We start from the raw sequence: 19958 nt of genomic DNA, 5'->3' as shown, positions 1-19958 counted from the left end.
TCGCCAGCCGGCCCCAGTGGAATTTGTCACGTTGATGCCACTTACTGTTTGGAGGGGGTTTAGCAATTCAACTATTGAGATTCGGAAGGCCACAGCATACTGTGTGATACACACAATAATAATAAAACCATTCAGTGACTCGTGACATCACCCATTGGCTGGTGGACTGTGGACTTGAAACTATAGATTGAGACCATAAACTCATGTTTACAATGTTTACTGAGGGAATAAATCAAGAGAGAAGTAGAGTCATTTTCTCATAGACTTCTATACAATCAGACACTCTTCAGAGGCGGAGGTTGCCGTCTGTTATAGAAGCATATGGATTCATTGTGTTTCTCTACTCATTTATATATCAAAAAATCCTTACATTTATAACCTGTCTGAAGATAAAGAAGATATAACGACAGTACACATCAAATGAAACCTGGCTACTTTTTGGAAATAAAAATCATCTAGTTGCCATCTACACAGTATGATCCCAACAAACAAAGTGACCAGGCCTTTTAAAAAAGGACATTTTGTCACAAGCTGGCAACAGAAGAACATTTTATAAAGCTTGGCCACTCGTGCCCTGTACTTTCTGTTTACTGACTGGTCGAGAGCAGAGAGGAAATCAAAGGCAGGGATGAAAGCCAGGAACAAAAGCAGTGCTCACCTGGGGGAGGCGGGGGTGGAATTAATTTGTGGCATTGAAGCTTGGACGCCCTGCAGACTGCACCGTGCCTTCTGTATCACTGCCTCTGACAGTTAAAGCATTGCCTCATGTGAAAGACCTGTTGCCTCAGAGTCAGATTTCACTGTCATGTGAGCACAGTGGGCAGTTTGTCACCTGCTTCATGTCCTACACTGTTGTGACTGCTGCCACAGTACTATTTCACATCTGCAGAAAAAGCTGCCTTTGTGGCGTTATTTGAACATTGTCACATGTATGATACGAAACGCAGCTCAATGATGAACCCTCATGCGGTGAGTCGCTACGATTGGCTAAACAAACTGAGTAGAGCACAATATAGTGCAGGGCATAGCCTGCTGTTACAGGCTAATGGCTGGTTGAACAGCAGTGCTTTGTGAGCTGAGACCCCCCCTATGCACACACACACACACTCACACACACACCAGCAGCACCACCACAGACCCCTTGTCTTCTCTCAGCTGTCTGTCTGCATTCCTCCCTACTTCTCCATTTATGGCTACAGAGGAACGAAGAAGGAAAGAAACTGACGCCTCATTAACAACGGCATCATTGCTGTCTTCAAAGTTACAATATTAACTTTCCATTTAGAGGTAACCAACATCTGTCTCAGAGTCTTGACTATTTCTTGACTATAGTTAAGTGAGAAGATCGGTGCCACTCTTATATCTGTTCGACATAACGCTAGCGTCGGCAGGCGACGAGCTTAGTTTGGCGCCTAAAATGCCCCCCTAAAATGTTCTTCAGCCCCCCCAAATAATTTGGCATTATTGGATAAAAAAAACAAAATTTTTTTTTTTGGGTGATGTCATTAAATTAAACTATTGTTTCTCACATGGACAAGTTATTTATAACTCTAACATGCTACATATGTGCGTGCGTTCTGGTTTGTATGTTTTCTCCCCCTTCAAATTACAATCCAACAGCCTATCATCATACTGAACGATATAAAGTTGACACTGTCAGGTCCATTCTCCATCCATTGTGTGCAGTCCCTTTAAGAATTAGGATTTGGGAGTGACGCGGATATGAAAGCTAGTTTATCCGTCTTTCCTTTACAAGCAGGAAAATTATTTCTCTCTTTATTTGAAAAAAGTTCATATTTGTGTTGTCAAATTTCACTATGACCCTGAAATTCTGTCTCGTGTGTTATCATATGCTGAATGCAAGCAAAACTACAGAGCAAAATCACACTCTTTCTGATTGAACCAATCTATGAACTGTCTGAAACAATGGATATCCAAAAAAAATTGCCACGCACAAACATGCCACTCCCCTTGGGGCTAAGCCCCCCCTTTCTTTGAATCCTAGAAACGCCCCTGGCTTAGCATGAAGAATGAAAGCAGGCGAAGCAGCTAGCTATTTGAAGGCATGTTCTCGGGGGCTTTAAGCTTGTACATTTAGGGCTGTAAGCAGACCAGTGTGTTGTACAATATGTCTGCAGTGTTCATGTCATCTTAGTGCACTTTCTAACACTCAAAGTGACACTCTTTCTTCCTACACTCTTTCTTCCTACAGCTGTTCATGAGTGCTGCACTTACACAGCTATAGAGCTTCTACTTTAAAAGTATGTTTTTGCCCACTGCACTGTAAGTTGCCTTGCATAGTGTCTACCAAATGATAGACATCATCCATTTATCTCCCCCTCCACTGAGCCTCCGTCCCTGGCTCACATCAAGGCTGCAGCGGTCTGATCACTGTCAGCTACACGAGCCATGACGTCACCCTGACACAGCCTCCACGTGATAGTAACAAGCAATGACACGTCATTATCGTTTGATGTTTGGACTAATGAAGAAGAAAAATAGTGTTTTTAAAGGTGAAAATGCATAAATCCCATCATAATAAATGTCTGTGTAATAATAAGTAATACGCGTGTCATTGTTTTGTTTATCTTGTTTTCATGAGGCCGCGGTGATGCCAGGCCAGCTCGTGTTAATCCTGCGTAGATTTTCACAGACAAACAAACAGACAGAAACACGGAGATAAAAGACGACAGGAGGCCTGTGATTATACGACACATCAGACGTCTGCATCGCTCCTCCTCCCTCCCTGGTCTTTCTCTCACACACACTCACACACACACACACACACACACAGACCTTTGAGTGCGTGCCAAAAGTTTCCAGAATAGATATGAAGTTGTGCCTCGATGGGTCTTCCCTCTGTCTGTACAAAGACTCTGCACTGTGCCTCTCTTTCCCCCATCGGACCTGCTGCGTTTGTGTTCTCACTCTCTCTTCCTTGCTCTCAGAGTCAGATAAAGGATAAGGGAACGACCTCAGGTCCTTTTCCTTTTTAAATCACGGGCCATTATGTCGTTCAGTGTCCTCGCTGATAAGGATAAATGAGAAGCAGCTCAGATTGTTACCTGATACCCAGACAAATCCTCTAATAGGTGTCTTTTGTGTGGCCAACGAGCACCTACTCAATGCCGACATTAGCTTGGAAATTGGTCCATCGGTCTGACGTTCTGTGTCGTCGGGTTTGAGTGTCAGCTATGAATGAGTGGGCCTGTGTCTCTGTATGGACGCACAGGTGCACATAAGGGCGTAGTGTAGGCGCGTGTTTGTGACCTACTGCATGCTTGTTGCTCACTTGGCTGGCACCAACCTGAGACTTGTCCAGATGCCAGGCAAACACAGGTTTCCTCCAGAGCGAGTGTGTATGTGTGTGTGTGTGTCCATGTGAAATCCTCCTCTGCACTGTTCCCAGCAGGCTCCCTATCTGCAGCTGGCCTCACAGCAGTGTCAGGCTGTGATAATGCACTCACGGCTACAACAACCTGTCTCTAGGGCTGCAAATATCGATTGTTTTATAATGAAGTATTCTACCGATTACTCCATCGAGTAGATGGATAAAAAATACTTCTGCTTTGTTAAGGAGCAATAGAAATAAACAAAAGTCAAAACAACTGAACAACTAATTGTAGCAGTAGTTTTATTTGTGTATTATAAGACGCTTCCAGCTAGTTTCAGAAAGTTAAACAGGTCATAATTCCACCTCTAATTCTCATTTGATATTGCTGTGAAAACCTCTCCTTCAAACAACCATATTCCACCAATTTCTAGTGTTGTGAAATTGCGCATATGTAGCCGATATTAATGGCAGCAGTGGTGAAATTCTTTAGCTTTTTTGCTTCAAGGGGCCGCGCTTCTCTCTTACAACAACTCCACCGCTTCCCCCATGATAAAGCTCTCAGCAAACCTATTTCTATCTATCAGGAATAAAGGCCGTGGCAGTATGCTGATTGCAAATATCCGACACGCAGCTGTCAATTTAGAAGGCTTCATATGCTTGATGGTAAGAACTAATTTGACCACTTATTTCTATTCACATACTGGTGAATGAGGCCCATTGTGTTTGCCAGGGAGATGTGCTGTGCTGCTTTGTAAAATTACCACTCAACAGAAAATGTGGCTTTAATTATTCAAGGCTTTAAACTCTCAAGGAGCAGTCCTGATCTAGATTTGAAGGTGCTAAAGGTTAGCTGTAATTTGGGCATTCAAACCATCATTCAGAGGCCGTTTAGATGAGGCTCAGGCAGTGCAGTAATGGACAAAAACATGATTTAAATATGATTAAATGAGACTTACAGTGAAAGGTTGCTGGTCGTGAACTGTCTTCGGAGCGTGCAATGGACAAAGTCATGTGGAATTATATTTGTGCCTCAAGGAGACCTTTTCAGTAAGAGGTTTTCTTGCAAGCACACAAATTGTAGATAAATTATCACACAAGGAACGAGCAATGAAACAATGAATTTAGTGCTCAATTAGTTTAGTTTGCTATTATTCACATGAGCACACGATAACCTTTTTCTCTCAAGTTTTCCTCTCTGCAAGCTAACTGCACAGAGCGGGCATTGAGTGAAACTGAGTGAGAAGGGGCATTACAAATACATTTGCTGAGTGCAGAACAGACTTGAGTGTGCTCAAATTCAATTGTTCGCAATAAGAATTGCTCGACAAGAAAAATATGTGCTTTAAGTTTTTCTGTCTTCAAATTGTCCCTTTAGCTGCTGCAGCAAGGAGTAAGGCACGAAGCCCCCAGATGCTGAAGTGAAGCTGTGTGCTCTGTGCTGTGTAGTTCCCAGGTGTGAATGTCGACAGCTGTGTTAATAGAAGAGAATATAACTTTATTGTCCATCCGTAGAAAATTACATTTGTTCTCCCCAGATACAAGTGTTCATCTTCTCATCTGTTGGGTAATGTGAAAATAAACCCTGAAATGTGTAGGAGCGTTTTGTAGAGAAGTTGCGTGTTGCCGTGTAGTCTGCGTACGTATTAAAGGGAGGATCAGAACCACCTGTTGTGGACAGACCGTAGACTGACAGCCCTCTGGGTCTCCGCTCCCCTCATACCCGTCTCCTCACAGACCACAGCTTCCCAGAGGCATGTGGGAGAGACTCACGTAGAGATGTCCTGTGGAATGTGTGGCGGCTGCTGCTGGTTGTCGTGAGCGTTTATAAGGTTTATTTTAACTCCCACTCATAGCGCAGCTATTCAGTCACACCAAGGCTCCAGTGCTGGATCACAGAATGACACACTATCTGTTCACTCCACGGTTCTACATTTACACCAAGTCAATGAGCTTTTTGTTGGATATGTTCAGTAAATAATCATTCACTCTTATTCAAAAGACGTACTTGGTCTTAGTTGGTCTCTGTGGGACCTGGTCTGGTTGGTTCTCAGATTTAGCCTGTAGCTGGGGCCTCTTGTCAGGGCAGTTCTGTGGGACTCCTGCAGACAGCAGAGCCTGAACCTGCAGGGTAGCCTGCAGATAATCCCCCTCCCACTGGATGTTGCCTCAACATTGAATCGGCTCTTGATCAAGCAGTAGCTGTCTCGTAGCAGGGGGGCCAGGTTCCAGCTCAATAAGCCCTGAGTAACCCGTGACCTCTATGAGGCTTCACAAGAAGTTTGAGGAATTATTTCCCCCCAAGAGCTATGGCAAATATGATTACAAGACCCCAAAAACGGTAACATACGTACATATACAGCTTTATAGTTTCTGCGTTTGTTTTTTAATTCTCAAGTATCAAACTAATACTCACATGTGATCTCACATCGAACAACAACAAAGCTACACCATGTCGAAACAAGCTGGAACCATTTTTACAAAAAGATGGTTCACTGTAGAGAAGTCTGTAGTAACCATAATGCCATATCTCTAACTAGTGGGTTACCTAATATATGCAATTTAGGATTGAAAGTTGACTCAGACATAGAAGAAAACCCTCAAGTTTAGCTCACTTTGGTTCCCTTCCCATCCTGGAGTCTGTCCCCTTCAGGAAGCGATAAGAACAGTTGATGTTCTCTCTTTTTTAAGACAGAAAGAAGGGTACTGATTTCAAGACGTTTATTTACCAACACGAGCTTGTGAATGGGTGCTCTAATAGCAGACGATGCCACTCTGCACAGCTGTTTCCTGTTGATTGTAATCTATTTCCTGTTTCCCTCCTTCTAGTCCTGGCTGCTGCCGTTGGCCAGGAGCCCGACTACAGCCACGGCTGTAACCAAGGCAGCTGTTACCCGGCAACGGGAGACTTGCTGGTTGGACGAGAGAAGAACCTGAAGGCCTCGTCCACGTGCGGGATGAGGAGAAAAGAGCCCTACTGCATTGTCAGCCATCTGCAGGTCAGTATGTGTGTGATATTAAGTCAGATAACAATTTTGTGTTGGCCCCATCTCTGTTCTCTACGTTCTGTCTGTGGTTCTGGGTTTCTCTTTGATCCCTGAAGTCCGTCACCTTTGACCTCGTAACACCGACCTTTTATTCTCCTGCCGCAGGATGAGAAGAAGTGTTTCGACTGTGACTCTAGACGGCCGTATGACCCAGTGTACAACACCATCAACCACCGGGTAGAGAACGTTATCACCACCTTCAAACCCCACCGCAAGAAGTGCTGGTGGCAGTCTGAGAATGGTGAGGAGACTTCATGCTCACTTTTGTCCTGCATTGAAAAGAAGTAGTTATTGTTGTTACTGACTTCTAACCTGCCCACTTGACACTTTCTTATAAGAGACCCTTTAAAAAGAGTTAATGGTTGATAATCCATTAACTAAGACTGTATAGGTTATTGACAAGCCGGAATAAAAATGCAATTATATAAGTGAAGAGCAAAAAAATGATGAGTTATCATTAATAAAGTCATTAGTTACAAGGTTTAAACTCTTTATATCGGGTGCCTTATTAGAAAGTGGCAGCGTGCAACGGAACAGGGCAATGCACACAAGGATTGTGGGAAATGAAGGTGGTCTTTAGCAAGCATGGGTACACGTGGGCGTGAGAGGAAAAACACTAGTCGCTACAGTCAGGTTCACAGTTAGGCATTTACAAACTATCTATATGAATTGATTTAATATGATGTTCATAAAGCAAGTCTGCCGAGCATCAAACATTCAACGCTATCGCCGTTACACACAGTACATCCACCCAGTAAGTACAACTATTGGCATACAACCAGATAGTGCAAACACTAAATATATTTTACACATTTGCACCAAACCTTAACTTAAAGCTGCAATAATTGATTTGAACTGCTCCTAAAAGCCTCAACACATAAGAACTGCTTCAGAAACTGCTCATGCTGTATGTTTTAAATGGGCCCTGCACCCTGCCAAAGTCGGTTATGTGATACACTAAATATGGCCTGCACTTAATCGTGCTGGTATATAGTTAAAGTTATAAATATTTGGGAGAAGAATGTGAGCGGGGGGGGGTTAGAGGGGAGACAATTAAGGGTTATTACAAACAAATTTGATGTTTTTTTGAAGCAGAAATAATTAAATTGAAAAGAGGAGAAGCATTGGAAAGGAATAAGATCCTAACAGTTTATTGACACACTAGCAGCAAGAAACTGGTAGCTATGGAGAACTTTATGAGCAGTATTGCTTCTGCACGCTCACACACACACACACACACCCACACACACACCCTCTGACCAGCTACAGACGGGCTTAATAACAGAGTTGGCCCTGCTCTGGCATCTGAACAGAGAGAGAAGGGGCATGACAGGGAGAGGAGAAAAGCACAAGCTCTGATGGCAAGATGTAAGCGAGAGTCGGGGGAGTATTCCAGACTGAGTGAGAGACAGTAGCAAGGACAGAGAGAGGGAACCGGTGTGTTTCCACTCACTGTGACACAATGAGCGACTGTGAAGCTCTGCCCAGAGAGACGGCTTATTTCAGCTGTGTGCGAGCCGTGCCGCTGTAATGGAGTGCTGTTGATGACAGCACTGTACAGCAGCGTCAGACCCAGAATAGAGCAGAGAGAAACAGAAGAAGAAGGGGGACAGGAAGTGTACTGGCTATTTTTACCCCTGGTTGCCACTGCTTTTCCATGGCATCTTTGTGGCATGTCCACCGTGGTGGTGGTGGCACAGTGCGGCCATTTGATATGGATAACAGAGGTTTGGTTGTGTGCACTTATTAATTGGAATTACAATTTCATGGGATCGCATGCATAAATGCAGGCATTACATGGCACCGCAAGCGAGTGTCTTTTCCATTGCAAATTGACTTGCACAACAAACTTCTCTCTCAGCAAGGCTCAAGATTCACCCTTTGAATTGTCCTCCGCTCTAGCTGAGTCACAGCCCTCCTCCTCTTTCTTTTCCATCTCTTTACTTCCTGTGCATGGTCAGCTTTTGATTAGAGGTTGACTGTGGAGTTGTTTGTGTCGATGTATGTGTGTATTTGTGGTTCTAGTTTGGGAGATTGACCCATTGGTTAGCTAAACCATTTAAAGAAAGGATCTTTAATAATCGGTCTGTTTACTCAGGCCCTTGGGCTTAATGCCTCTCCTTTAAAGCAAACCCAAAATTAAAAATATGTATTTGTCATCTTACCTGTAGTGCTATTTATCAATCTATATTCTGGTGTAAGTTGCAGAGTGTAGGAGATATCGGCCGTAGAAATGTCGGCCTTCTCTCCAACATAATGGAACCAAATGCCACTCGGCTTGAGGTGGCAAAGAAATCTCAACCGAAATGCCTCTTTCTAGAAATCATGACCCGGTTACTCAAGAAAGCCCACAGACCTTGTTGTGAGCAGTTTCATGTAGGAACTCTTTTCTCTCTGCTGCCAAGTGTATGACACGGTTGGCGGCTGTAGTTCGTTAGAAAGAAAATAGTTACAGGGGAACCGAGGGTTCATCACTACGAACAACACATTTTACGTTCTAGTTATTTGAGCCATTGTTTGTATAGAAATAGCTTAAATAGGTAGGTTGACCATATAGATAGCATAGGACACCATCTACTACATTTCTCTTTTGCTTCCTAATGCTCTCCAACTCTCCAACGGGCCTCAGGGAAGTACCACATCACACGCATTCACACTGTCATTACCTGCGAGTTGTGAATGTTAAAAAGGTGATTCCCCAGGAGACATGGATGTGTGTAGGCTTCAAAACAAATTCTCCTTTAGTCTTTTTTTTCTCTTTTTGCATGTGTTTATTAAAGAGCCGTGTCGTGGGTTTGTCTTTAAATCACCAGTTTAAAGCTTGGCTCGGCAGCACCAGAGAAACCAGCAAGAGTACGCTATCCACCCAATAAACCCAGCCCAGGGTTGCCACACTGAAGAAGCCGTCCCTTCAGGCCTTCCTCCAATACCGCTCCCCCCAGAGTTATCATAATGAACACAAACAACGGTCTCTGCTATTGTTAAGGCTAACAGCTGTCAAGCTAGCAGCCTGTCCAATCATTTTTTGGGGCGGAAATAAATGTTTGGACGCACTTATTACAGTCCTGTTCAGTCAGCCACAGATACCAGATTATAATTTTATTTAGTCGAGAGGTAAAGAGAATTTCTATCCTAGCTTTAAAAGTTATGTTAAAAAGTTATCCTCCCACTTTATGTATTAGTATTAGGATGGGAAAGTCCTCTTGGCTTTGTGCTGAACATGTAAGTCAACACACAGGAGAGTGAAAGTGGTCCTCAGGAAGTGCGGGGGCCTTTCCGACATGCTCTCTACATTTCTCCTGCCAAGACTGAATGCCTTTTCCTGTCAAGATGCCATTCCTCAAGTCAAAAGCACGGTCGCTACTTCACTTACTGCCCCTAGCCATTGTTCTCTGTCATTCATCTGTCACAGTGCAAGCGGTTTATACATTATTCATGCAATCTAAGTGAGATCCGTCAGCTGTGAAGGAAAACGTTGGCTTTATGTAAACATCTTTCTCTCTGTCACTTTTTCTCCCAGGAAGGTCGGATGTCTCCGTCCAGCTGGATCTGGAAGCAGAGTTTCATTTCACTCACCTGATTATGACCTTCAAGGTAGGAAAAAAGCTGTTTCCCCAAGTAGCTGAAAACACTGACTCACAGCAAATACATTGCAGCATTTCTGTCAACAACACTTCTTCTCCCGCAGACCTTCCGTCCGGCGGCCATGCTGATCGAGCGCTCCGCAGATTTTGGTCGCACCTGGCAGATCTACCGCTACTTCTCCCACGACTGTGCTACTGCCTTTCCCAGAGTCTCCCAGGGTCCTTTGCGCAACATTAATGACGTCATCTGTGAGTCACGCTACTCTGACATCGAGCCGTCAACCGAGGGAGAGGTGAGCGATTGATTAAAGGAATGGGAAGAGTCAAATAAGTTGTTCAAGACAAACATTAGAGCTGTTTCTGTTTTCTATTTTACAGATTTGACACATAAGTTGTTTAATTTCAGAATAAGTGGATTTTGTTGTGAAAGTAAGGTGTTTTTATTTTTTGGAGCTAATCTTTCTGATGGCTGTGCCCTCAAAATAATGACCTTAAGGAATAGTTTTTAGGAATACTGCATTTATTTTCAGTGGATAGGCCCACTGCTCAGGCATGCAGACCACAAAGTACAAAGTCTGATTCAGACTCATGCTGCACATGTCGCTGCTTATTTAAGTCTCGGATAGTTCAAATATGTGTGTGCATAATATGCGTGTCCTGGTCTAGGTCATCTACAGAGTGTTGGAGCCAGCCATCAGGATTGAGGATCCATACAGCCCGAGCATCCAGAGTGAGTCACGCTCATATCTTCAACAGCATTTTGATCGTGTTTAACATGAAAAATCACTCATGTGTTGTCGAGTGTCCATGTTAGTCGTGTTAATGTTGCTTTGCACGCAGAAGGCTCTGTTATGTAAGGGGTTATAAAAGCTCGACAACCAGCTGGAGTACAGAAGTTGACACCGTGTCACCTAGCAACGCCGGCCCTCAGGTACAAGTCAACCGTTGCCATGAGGACCACCAGAGGCTGGAGGCTTTTACCCTTTCCACAATTACTCTTTCACCTTTCACATCAACCGTACCAACCTCGCAAACAGACCTGAGTTTGTTTGAACGGATCAGGTGTGAAAGCACCCTGAGTTTAAGAAATGATTCCACACAAAAGCGCCGCCCTGTTCCTTTGCGAGCTGTCGTCACATTTGTCGCCATAAATCAAACTCCGGCCGACACAATAGTCTCCAGCGATCCAGCTGTGACACATAACGGACTGTAGCAGCCCCTCTCTCTGTGAAACATGGCCCTGCTGTGTGGAAGACGTGGAGAGATGTGAAAAGCAGCTGTTTCTCTCCCACACAGCATCACTGTCCTGGCCCTCGTGTTTAGACTGGCAGGACATGAGAACTGTTCCCAGAAACCCGAGCTCGCTTTCCAATGCAGCAGCAGAGGTTGTCTTGTTCTTGTCGTTGTTAAATATCTCCCGGCAACCGGCCCACATGGAGACCCCGGACCTCCTCACAGCTGAGCCATCCATATTTACTGTCTGCTGGTTTCAAGACAAAGCCTCTATTCCTGTTGGCTTGCTTGTTTTATTTCTTTCTGCATCACTTCTCTGTACATATTCTGCCTTTTTGATTGGCGGACCTTAACTCAAATCATAGCCTTGACTTTAACTTCAACCATCTCTAAACTAAAGCATTTCTCTGGTAGAGCCTGTTAAGGAGGCTCAGTGGAGTGCAAAGAGTCCTAAAGAATCATCTTCTGTCTGACCGATTCTCTGTGTTACAGAACTATTCTTTGTAACTTAATCAACTTGGTATTTAAACCAGTGAGTAATCCAGTGATAGTTGTCTGTACATCCATGGGTAGACTGCAAACAGGAACTGCTGTTGGCTAAAGGTGCCCATCTGGACAGAGGAGAAGCAGACGGCGTGTTAGTGCAGTGGAGCTGGAGGGATTAGCTCTTGTCTGTCAGAGAGGGATTCTATTACTGCAGATAAAGTAAAGCCTCCCGTGAAAGATTTCATCCATCTTATTGAAGCGCCGCCGCTTCAACTCCAGCAGGTTTTCAAAATGACAGGAGATTCAGAAAGCTGAATGTTATGTCCTTTTTTCATGAGCTTGTAAAGAGGACTCAACGCAGGCTGCAGCTGCTCTGGTGTCAAGTCATAAATCTTCATAGTCCTTATAATTATATTCATCATGTTGATAATGATAGTGATACGAGTTTAAACTAAAATTCATTTTCTCCCCCATTTGCTAACCTAAAGTGTTGTAAGTAGAGTTTATTTTAATTCTACTATACGAGAAACATTTGTTTTTTTAAATTTATATTCACAATTACCAAAACACAACAGTGCGTATGACAAAGAAGAGAAAAGGTGTGTGTGTTTAGGTACATCAGCACATCTTTAGTTTGTGTATTGATGCAGGTTGACAGCCGGACTGTAACAGCCACGGCTGTTAAAGACAGACAGACCTCTATGGAAAGGAGTTATCTTTCCCTCTAATAGGAACTCTCTCCAAATAGTTTGAGAGGATAAAGAGGCAGGATGTGTCTAGAACCTTTTCAACACCACATTCCGCTGTCATCTTTGCATTTGCCCCTGCCTGGAAATGTACTTGAAATGTACGAATGACATAGTTGTACAATAAGATTTTTAAAAGTGTCTCTCAAATATATCGTGAAGCAACGAGGATGCTGCTGGAGAGTTAATCCTCCTCAAACAAACATGAACATTACATTTTTGAGTAAATACCAACATCAAAACAATTAGCGCATAAGGAAGGAAGGGAGTTGCAGCAGTAAACAGTGTTGGAGTGAAGGTAGCAGAGCAAGAGGAGCAATACTGAGGGGTCAGGTTAATGATGATGACCGAGCTGCACACCAGCATCAATATCGTTGGATGTGACGGATCAGCTGATGAACAAGCCAGTGATGGTCCAAATCCTTCTCACATTTACATAAAGACAGAGTGATAAAAAGTAATCCATTCCCTCATCATGTTTCCGGTCTTGTCACATAGAACAATTGTGATGTTGCAGGTTTTGGTTTGTATTTTTCGCTAGTCATGCTGGCAGCGTGGCTCGAGGGATGTCACTCCAGACTGTACTTGAACAAATTAAAAGTGGCTACATTTTTATAGAAATAAAGATGATACATATATTTTGATGTGAAAATGACACATTTACCAATTATAGGTCTACCGTATGACATGGTGAAATTGCTCATATAATGGAAATGATTCTACATGTCATTGGTTTAAAGTAAAAAAACTCCTCCGTACTTCCTCCATTCAAAGTAACAACAAGTTGCCTTGAAACTCTGAGGACTAACTAATGCTCTGACCATCCAGATCATTAACTGTTTACCCATAATGCTTTGCCACACGCTCCGCCTGCATTACTCCTTCTTGCTGATGCGAAATGGAGTTTGTGAAGTGTTTGTATTTGTTTGTTTTGTGAACCAATTTCTTTCACCTACTTGTGTCACACCATCATAACCAGTCTTCATATAACAGAGAATTCAAAAAAAGAAAATGATGAATACATTAACCCCTCACCTATTCTCTTCGTGTCCTCTCTCCAACAGACCAGCTAAAGATCACTAACCTGAGAGTGAACTTCACCAAGCTTCACACACTGGGAGACAACTTGCTGGACCCCAGAGCTGAAATCAAAGAAAAGTACTACTACGCCATATACGAGCTCGTCATACGCGGAAACTGCTTCTGCTATGGCCACGCCTCGGAGTGCGCCCCCATCGATGGCATCAAGGACGAGATAGAAGGAATGGTGAGTGATGAGGCTTCAGTTACGGCACAGACGTTTAATTAGCACGCTTCCTCCTGTAATTTGCTCTCATAATTTCAAAAGCATTTGATTCCTCTACCCAGATATGATTGCTTCAACTCCCACCTCCCGTTTCCTTTCAAGGTTCACGGCAGGTGCGTGTGCAACCACAATACCAAAGGTTTGAACTGTGAGCGGTGTGACGACTTCTACAACGACCTGCCCTGGAGACCAGCCGAGGGACGCAGCACCAACGCCTGCAAGAGTGAGTACAGAGGAGGAAGCAAACGGAATAGAACACGTCAGCAATGACTCATTTGTTTGAAATTAACGTCTTTTTTTCTAGAGTGCAACTGTAACAGCCACTCGACCCTGTGCCACTTTGACATGGCGGTGTTTTTGGCCACGGGCAACCTCAGCGGAGGAGTGTGTGACGACTGTCAGCACAACACCATGGGACGCAACTGTGAGACGTGCAAACCCTTCTACTACAAAGACCCCATCAAAGACATCAGGGACCCGCGAGTCTGCATAGGTGAGTGTGTGTATGTGCACTGTGGTTTTCATACAGATTAATCAATCTAACTTTTCAGCAGTCAAACTACCCTAACAAACTAATATAAAGTAAACTTATATTTGTGCTGTAGGACCACCTATAAGGTCACATTGTAAAGAATTGCTCTGAGTTCATATGTGCACATCACCCAAGTGTGGCTGCAATCGCATGTTGAAATTGACCACAGCGTTTGTCCCTGAGGCCACGTCTACCAAATTTTGGCAACAAATTATGACGGTACGGAATATGGAGAAATGTATTGATAGCGTTTTTTCAGGCTGATTCATATTCAATCCCCTAGCATTGGTGAAGGTTTGATGAAACATGTAGAAGAAGATGATAAATATTTTACAAAATCAGAAACAAATATGAATATGGCCTCTACTGAGAGATCCTCAATGGAGGCTGCTCTTCCTGTAGTTCTCAGCACATTAAATCACACTGCAACACACCCTAACACCAAGCCGTAAAAATACATAACTCACCTGGCACCCCGTGTCTCCCGTAGCTTGTGACTGCGACCCAGACGGCTCTCAGAACGGAGGGATGTGCGACAGCAACACGGACCCTTCCCTCGGCATGGTGGGAGGTCAGTGCCGCTGCAAAGCCAATGTCGAGGGGCCGCGCTGTGACAAGTGTAAGACCGGCTTCTTCGGCCTGAGCCCCCACAACCCTCAGGGCTGCCAACGTGAGTACAGTCTCTGTCACAATTCACACTATATATATATATATTTTATTACATCATCGTCATCCAGCAAATAGACAAGTATATGATGAAATCGGTTATCATCCTCTTCACATTACTGATAGCATACAAGGAATGCGGTGTAAATTTCTGCATTATTAAAGCTCTAACCCGATAATCATCTACTGTATGAGTTATAGAGACCTGATACTGTATTATACATCATTTTATAACCTATATAAAAAATTTGAAGTGCCAAAGAGGATAGGGCAAAACACAGGGAAAAGTCCAAAGATGACTCGCCACTGCTCATGAAGTAGAAAGCGACACTCCTGTCCTATCTGTGACTGAACAGAAAGACTTTTTTTTGGGGGGATTTTAGTCAATTAATCACACAAACAATGTAAAAGTGGTGTTGTAGAGGAGTGAATATTATGCTGTTGCCTACTAGACAATCAAGTCCACAAAGAAACTGATTGAGGATTTTCTTGACAGCGGTGGTAGTTTGTTTTATAATAATTCAAAAACGCTGCTTTTCAGTGTGCTACAGTAACTAATTCTCTATCTATGATCAACCTCATTCATTTTGCCCTCCACCGTGTGCCACCAGCCTGCCGGTGTGACCACAGGGGAACAGTGTCAGGCAGCTCCCAGTGTGACCCAGTCAGTGGAGACTGCTTCTGCAAGCGTCTCGTCACTGGACGCAGCTGTGACCAGTGTTTGGTAAGACAGTGCAAAGAAAACGTTGTCTTGCTTGACTTTTATTTTCTGACTTAATAGGATCTGTCATTTTACTCTTCCTCTCCTTAACCACTCACTCTGTGCTCCTGTGAAAAAAACATTTCACTACATGACTTTATCTTTCCCTTTTCCTTGTTTTCCTTTTTCACTTATAAATTAGTGCTCCTGATTTTCTTCACTCTTTATATTTTCCTTCCACTCCCTCTGCCCAGAATACCAAGATATTGGATGTTGATCAGCTTCCTGTTATGATTCATCCTCTTGTCCCAAACCTTCTCAGCCAGGAATAGCGTGGGCAGGAATGTGAGCTCCCGCCCGGGCCCTGTGCCTAAATTTAGCCCGGGGATTTGATGCTTGTCCAGTTGGTGTGGATTACAGCAGGCCTAAAATGGTCAGGGCCTGGACCTGGTCCGAAAGTTGATCCCGTCTTCTGATGAGCCCTGTGGAGCCTCGTTTTAGTAGCGAGAGTGTAATGTCAACATTGGACAAAACAAATCCTCCGGAAAAATTATTTCTGTCACTGTGCTGAAAGTGTATTTGAAACAAAAAGAAAGAAAGAAAAGAAAAAGTAGAAAATATCAGTATAAATCCCCACATACACATAAAAAAGCTCAGAGCTGCCTCGCCGAAGTCATTATAATGATATTAAGGACGTAATGTCATGCCTCAGAGTTTCTCTTGTTAGCTTTCCAAACAGCTGTCAGAGCTAATAGGCTTGTAGTAAACCAACCAGACCACAGACTAGTGTACAAATACCTTTAGCCAAAACATACTTAAAATCGAATGTGAAATTGCTGACTGCAAAAAATATCCAGTAGTAACATTGTCACGTCAGCTCTTTTTGAAAGCGAACATCTCAGAGTGTAAATTTAAAAGGACTGGGGCAGTGATAGTATGCCCCAAAGCTATGAATATTGTTTTATTGGATTAGACAGTCAGAGACATGACAGTCAAACCGCCGCGGAAGTTCCCCTCTCACTCTGTAATATGCATCATGTCTGTCTGGGGCCGACAGTTCTGTTGACTCCTCTGTTCTCCTCTGTTTCCGTCTGTCAATCACTCTGCCCTCTGTCTGTCCTTCTGTGCTTCCAGCCAGAACACTGGGCTCTGAGCCACGACCTAAACGGCTGCCGAGGCTGCGAGTGTGATATCGGTGGAGCCCTGGACAACCAGTGAGTGACGCTGTAGCTTTAGTCCCGAGGACACAGGTCACTAATGAAGTATGAGGCTGTTACGGATGAGATAATAATACTCCATAATAGCAGCATAAGCTTTGTGTGTGCACTCAGATTCATTAGCCTCCACCTTTACCCCGGGAGCAATCATTTTTACACCTGTTGTCATATCAATTCATGAGTGGATTCATTTTCTGTGCCACTAGAAGTTGACATCCTCCATTCAAACATCATACACGAAGCTCCCAGATGACAACGGAAAATCAACATTTGTCCCTTTTTTTAATGTTATTAGCCACCCAGTCAATGAAATATCTCAGCCACTGTGAGATCCATTGACGTGGAATGTTTTACAGACAGTCATGTTAAACCGGGAGTTAAAGCGTAATGACTTAGTTGAGCCCCTGACTCTCCCTCTAGCGTCACCATGAAGTTGACATTTCGGGTTTTGAATGGACATTTGATACGTTCTTTAACTTTTTCCCTATCTCCCTTGAGATGGGATGATCGCTCAGCAGTCCCATATTTCAGATTTTTTGGGGGGGAATTATGACTTATTTAACTTCCTAACATTAGCTCTAAGCAGCTTATAATACATTATTAAAAATACTAATGCCAAGATTTTTTTTTTATCAAAGAAATTATATCAATAAAAGTACAATAATTAAATTCCTAATTGCCAATAACCAGTATAGATTACAAGAACAAAGGATAACATTTAGAATTTTTGCTCTCTAGCTACCAGCTCATAACTTTAATATGTTCAATACTTTTGTTTATGATAAGACATGCTGTGCTAAAATGGTGAACATGGTAAAAAAAATGATACCTGCTAAACATCATCATGTTAGCATGCTGATGTTAGCGTTAGCTCAAAGCACCCAGCATTGGCAGCTAAGCCATAAAATATCAACTGTAGCTGTGAAAAAAACAAAGCTATTTATGTCTCCTCTACAGCTGCTCCATGGAGAGCGGTCAGTGTCGCTGCCGCAGTCACATGACAGGACGCCAGTGTACACAGGTGGAGTCCAGATATTTCTTCATGGCTCTGGATCACTTCATGTATGAGGCTGAGTTGGCCAAAATGGGGCAGGTGAGCCCACCGTTATTCTACATCAGCACACATTTATTGTTATGTCATTCTGTGGCTTTAGTATGGAAATATATTTAGGAAAATATCTGAATACATCTGTATATTCTCAGGGCTGTACATTGGAGACCAGGGAGCACCAGCCGGGTCGCCCCCCCACATGGACGGGCATTGGATTTGCTCGGGTACCTGAGGGCGGTACCCTGGAGTTCCTCATCAGTAACATCCCCTACTCCATGGAATATGACCTGCTTATCCGCTATGAGACACAGGTCTGTGTATTTATCGCCTCTGCTTGTAGTAGACTGCTCAGACCAGAATGAAGACCCTAAAGCAATAGTTCAGTTTTGTGAAATGTGCTTATTCTCTCTCTTCCTGAGTGTTAAATGAGAAGACTGGGCCTGACACACCAATGTCTTTTTGTTCTTAATTTCTTCTTCAAGACCGGTTGGTGAATGAGGCCCATTGATACCACTCTCATATCTTTTATTGGGGGTTCTATGTCTTGACAAACTCACAGTGATAAGACAGAAACCGGCCAGGAAGTAGTCCCGCGCGTGATCCATCTCGTCACAGTTTATTGACTCTGGCTTGCGTAAATATAATGTGACAAGCTGTAATTGTGTTAATTAGGGATTTAGAGTTGCTGGTTGGCAGATTCAGAGAGAACCAATCTTTATGCTAAGCTAACCGTCTCCTGGCTCCAGCTTCATAAACGACGGTTATAGAAAGTGGTATTGCTCTTCATTTCGACAAGAAAGCGAATAAGCAGCAATGTGCAGCCTTCCCTCTGCTGACGAATCCCCACTAACCACTAACATAAAGGAACATGTTGGTGGTTTTGTACTTTGTGACCGTCCTCCCCTTCTAAAGCTCACCATGACTATGCTTTTGACTGCATATTAACCATAAAACACTGATTCTACCCAGATGCCGCGAGACTGGGAGGAGGTGCGAATAACAGTGATCCGTCCGGGGCCGATTCCGACCAGCAGCCCCTGTGGAAACACCATCCCAGATGATGACAGACTCACCATCTCCCTGCCGGCTGGAGCCAGGTCTGTGGCTCAAACACACAAATACACTCACATGTAGACAATAGCTGAATGTTAACTGTGTGCTGCTGACTGTGTTTGCTCCAGGTTTGTGGTCCCTCCTCATCCTGTGTGTCTGGAGAGAGGTGTGACTTACACCTTCCGCTTTGAGTTCAAACGCTATCACGATGCCAACAGTGTCCTCAACGGAGCGGCCAACGCTGTCCTCCTCATGGACTCTGTGAGAAGAGTTTCTTTTTCCATTCCTTCAAAATAATAATAATAATAATCTGACTCATGCAGAAGTTGACTTCATTCATTCTGTGCACGAACATCTCCCTCCCTCTCCTATTCATAAATCCCCATTCTCTGCACCAGATGGCCTTGATGCCACGCCACTCCTCCATAGAGATGTTCAACGCAGGCGATCCAGCTTCCAACAACAGGAAGCAAGCCTATGAGCGGTACCGCTGCCACGAGGGGGCGAAGAGTGTAACAGGCCCACTGATGAGTGACACCTGTGCCAAGCTAATCACCAGCATGTCGGCCATCATAAATGACGGGGCTCTGTGTGAGTATAGAAATGTCTTCTTGTGCCTTGTTTGAATGGCGTTCATGATGTCTAATGCAGTAGGCTGCAGGGTTACAGGACCTTTACCCTGAGCTCTGACTTCCCTTTAGGGGAAAATAAAACAGCCTCATAATTGGGATTAGTGAAGTTAACGTTATCAACCCTTGTGTTGTCCTCCCGACTGCCATACACTTGTTGTCCTCTGGGGTCAAAAATGACCCCACCTGGTTTGACTGTTTTTAAAGCATATAGTATAAATTGTCAAATTGTCTTACTTCAGTCCAACCCATTACAACAAATGTTTCCCTTCATTTTGGAATTTAGGGCCAATAGACCTTGTTTACATAAAAGTATACCCTGTTTTTGAGTGAAAATACAATGAAACAATGAATTATTTTGACTTTATATTATTTTT

The 19958-nt window shown here is 43.6% G+C and overlaps 1 protein-coding gene across 1 annotated transcript in view; it reads left to right on the top strand.

Moving 5' to 3' along the window:
- lamb2 (laminin, beta 2 (laminin S)) overlaps positions 1-19958 on the top strand; it is a 42225-nt gene that overhangs the window by 9422 nt on the left and 12845 nt on the right. Inside the window, exons 5-20 of the mRNA XM_076095336.1 lie at positions 6161-6330; positions 6484-6619; positions 9899-9972; positions 10067-10255; positions 10629-10692; positions 13492-13694; positions 13836-13956; positions 14038-14226; positions 14756-14935; positions 15543-15655; positions 16766-16845; positions 17806-17941; positions 18052-18210; positions 18869-18996; positions 19081-19213; positions 19351-19543. Coding sequence (XP_075951451.1) covers positions 6161-6330; positions 6484-6619; positions 9899-9972; positions 10067-10255; positions 10629-10692; positions 13492-13694; positions 13836-13956; positions 14038-14226; positions 14756-14935; positions 15543-15655; positions 16766-16845; positions 17806-17941; positions 18052-18210; positions 18869-18996; positions 19081-19213; positions 19351-19543 — 2268 coding nt within the window. The remainder of the gene's footprint in view (positions 1-6160; positions 6331-6483; positions 6620-9898; positions 9973-10066; positions 10256-10628; positions 10693-13491; positions 13695-13835; positions 13957-14037; positions 14227-14755; positions 14936-15542; positions 15656-16765; positions 16846-17805; positions 17942-18051; positions 18211-18868; positions 18997-19080; positions 19214-19350; positions 19544-19958) is intronic.

The sequence above is a fragment of the Anarhichas minor genome, unplaced genomic scaffold (genome assembly GCF_050575085.1).
Source record: "Anarhichas minor isolate MPS153535 unplaced genomic scaffold, ASM5057508v1 ptg000020l, whole genome shotgun sequence".
Lineage (NCBI taxonomy): Eukaryota > Metazoa > Chordata > Actinopteri > Perciformes > Anarhichadidae > Anarhichas > Anarhichas minor.
This window is presented reverse-complemented; position numbering and strand designations above follow the sequence as displayed.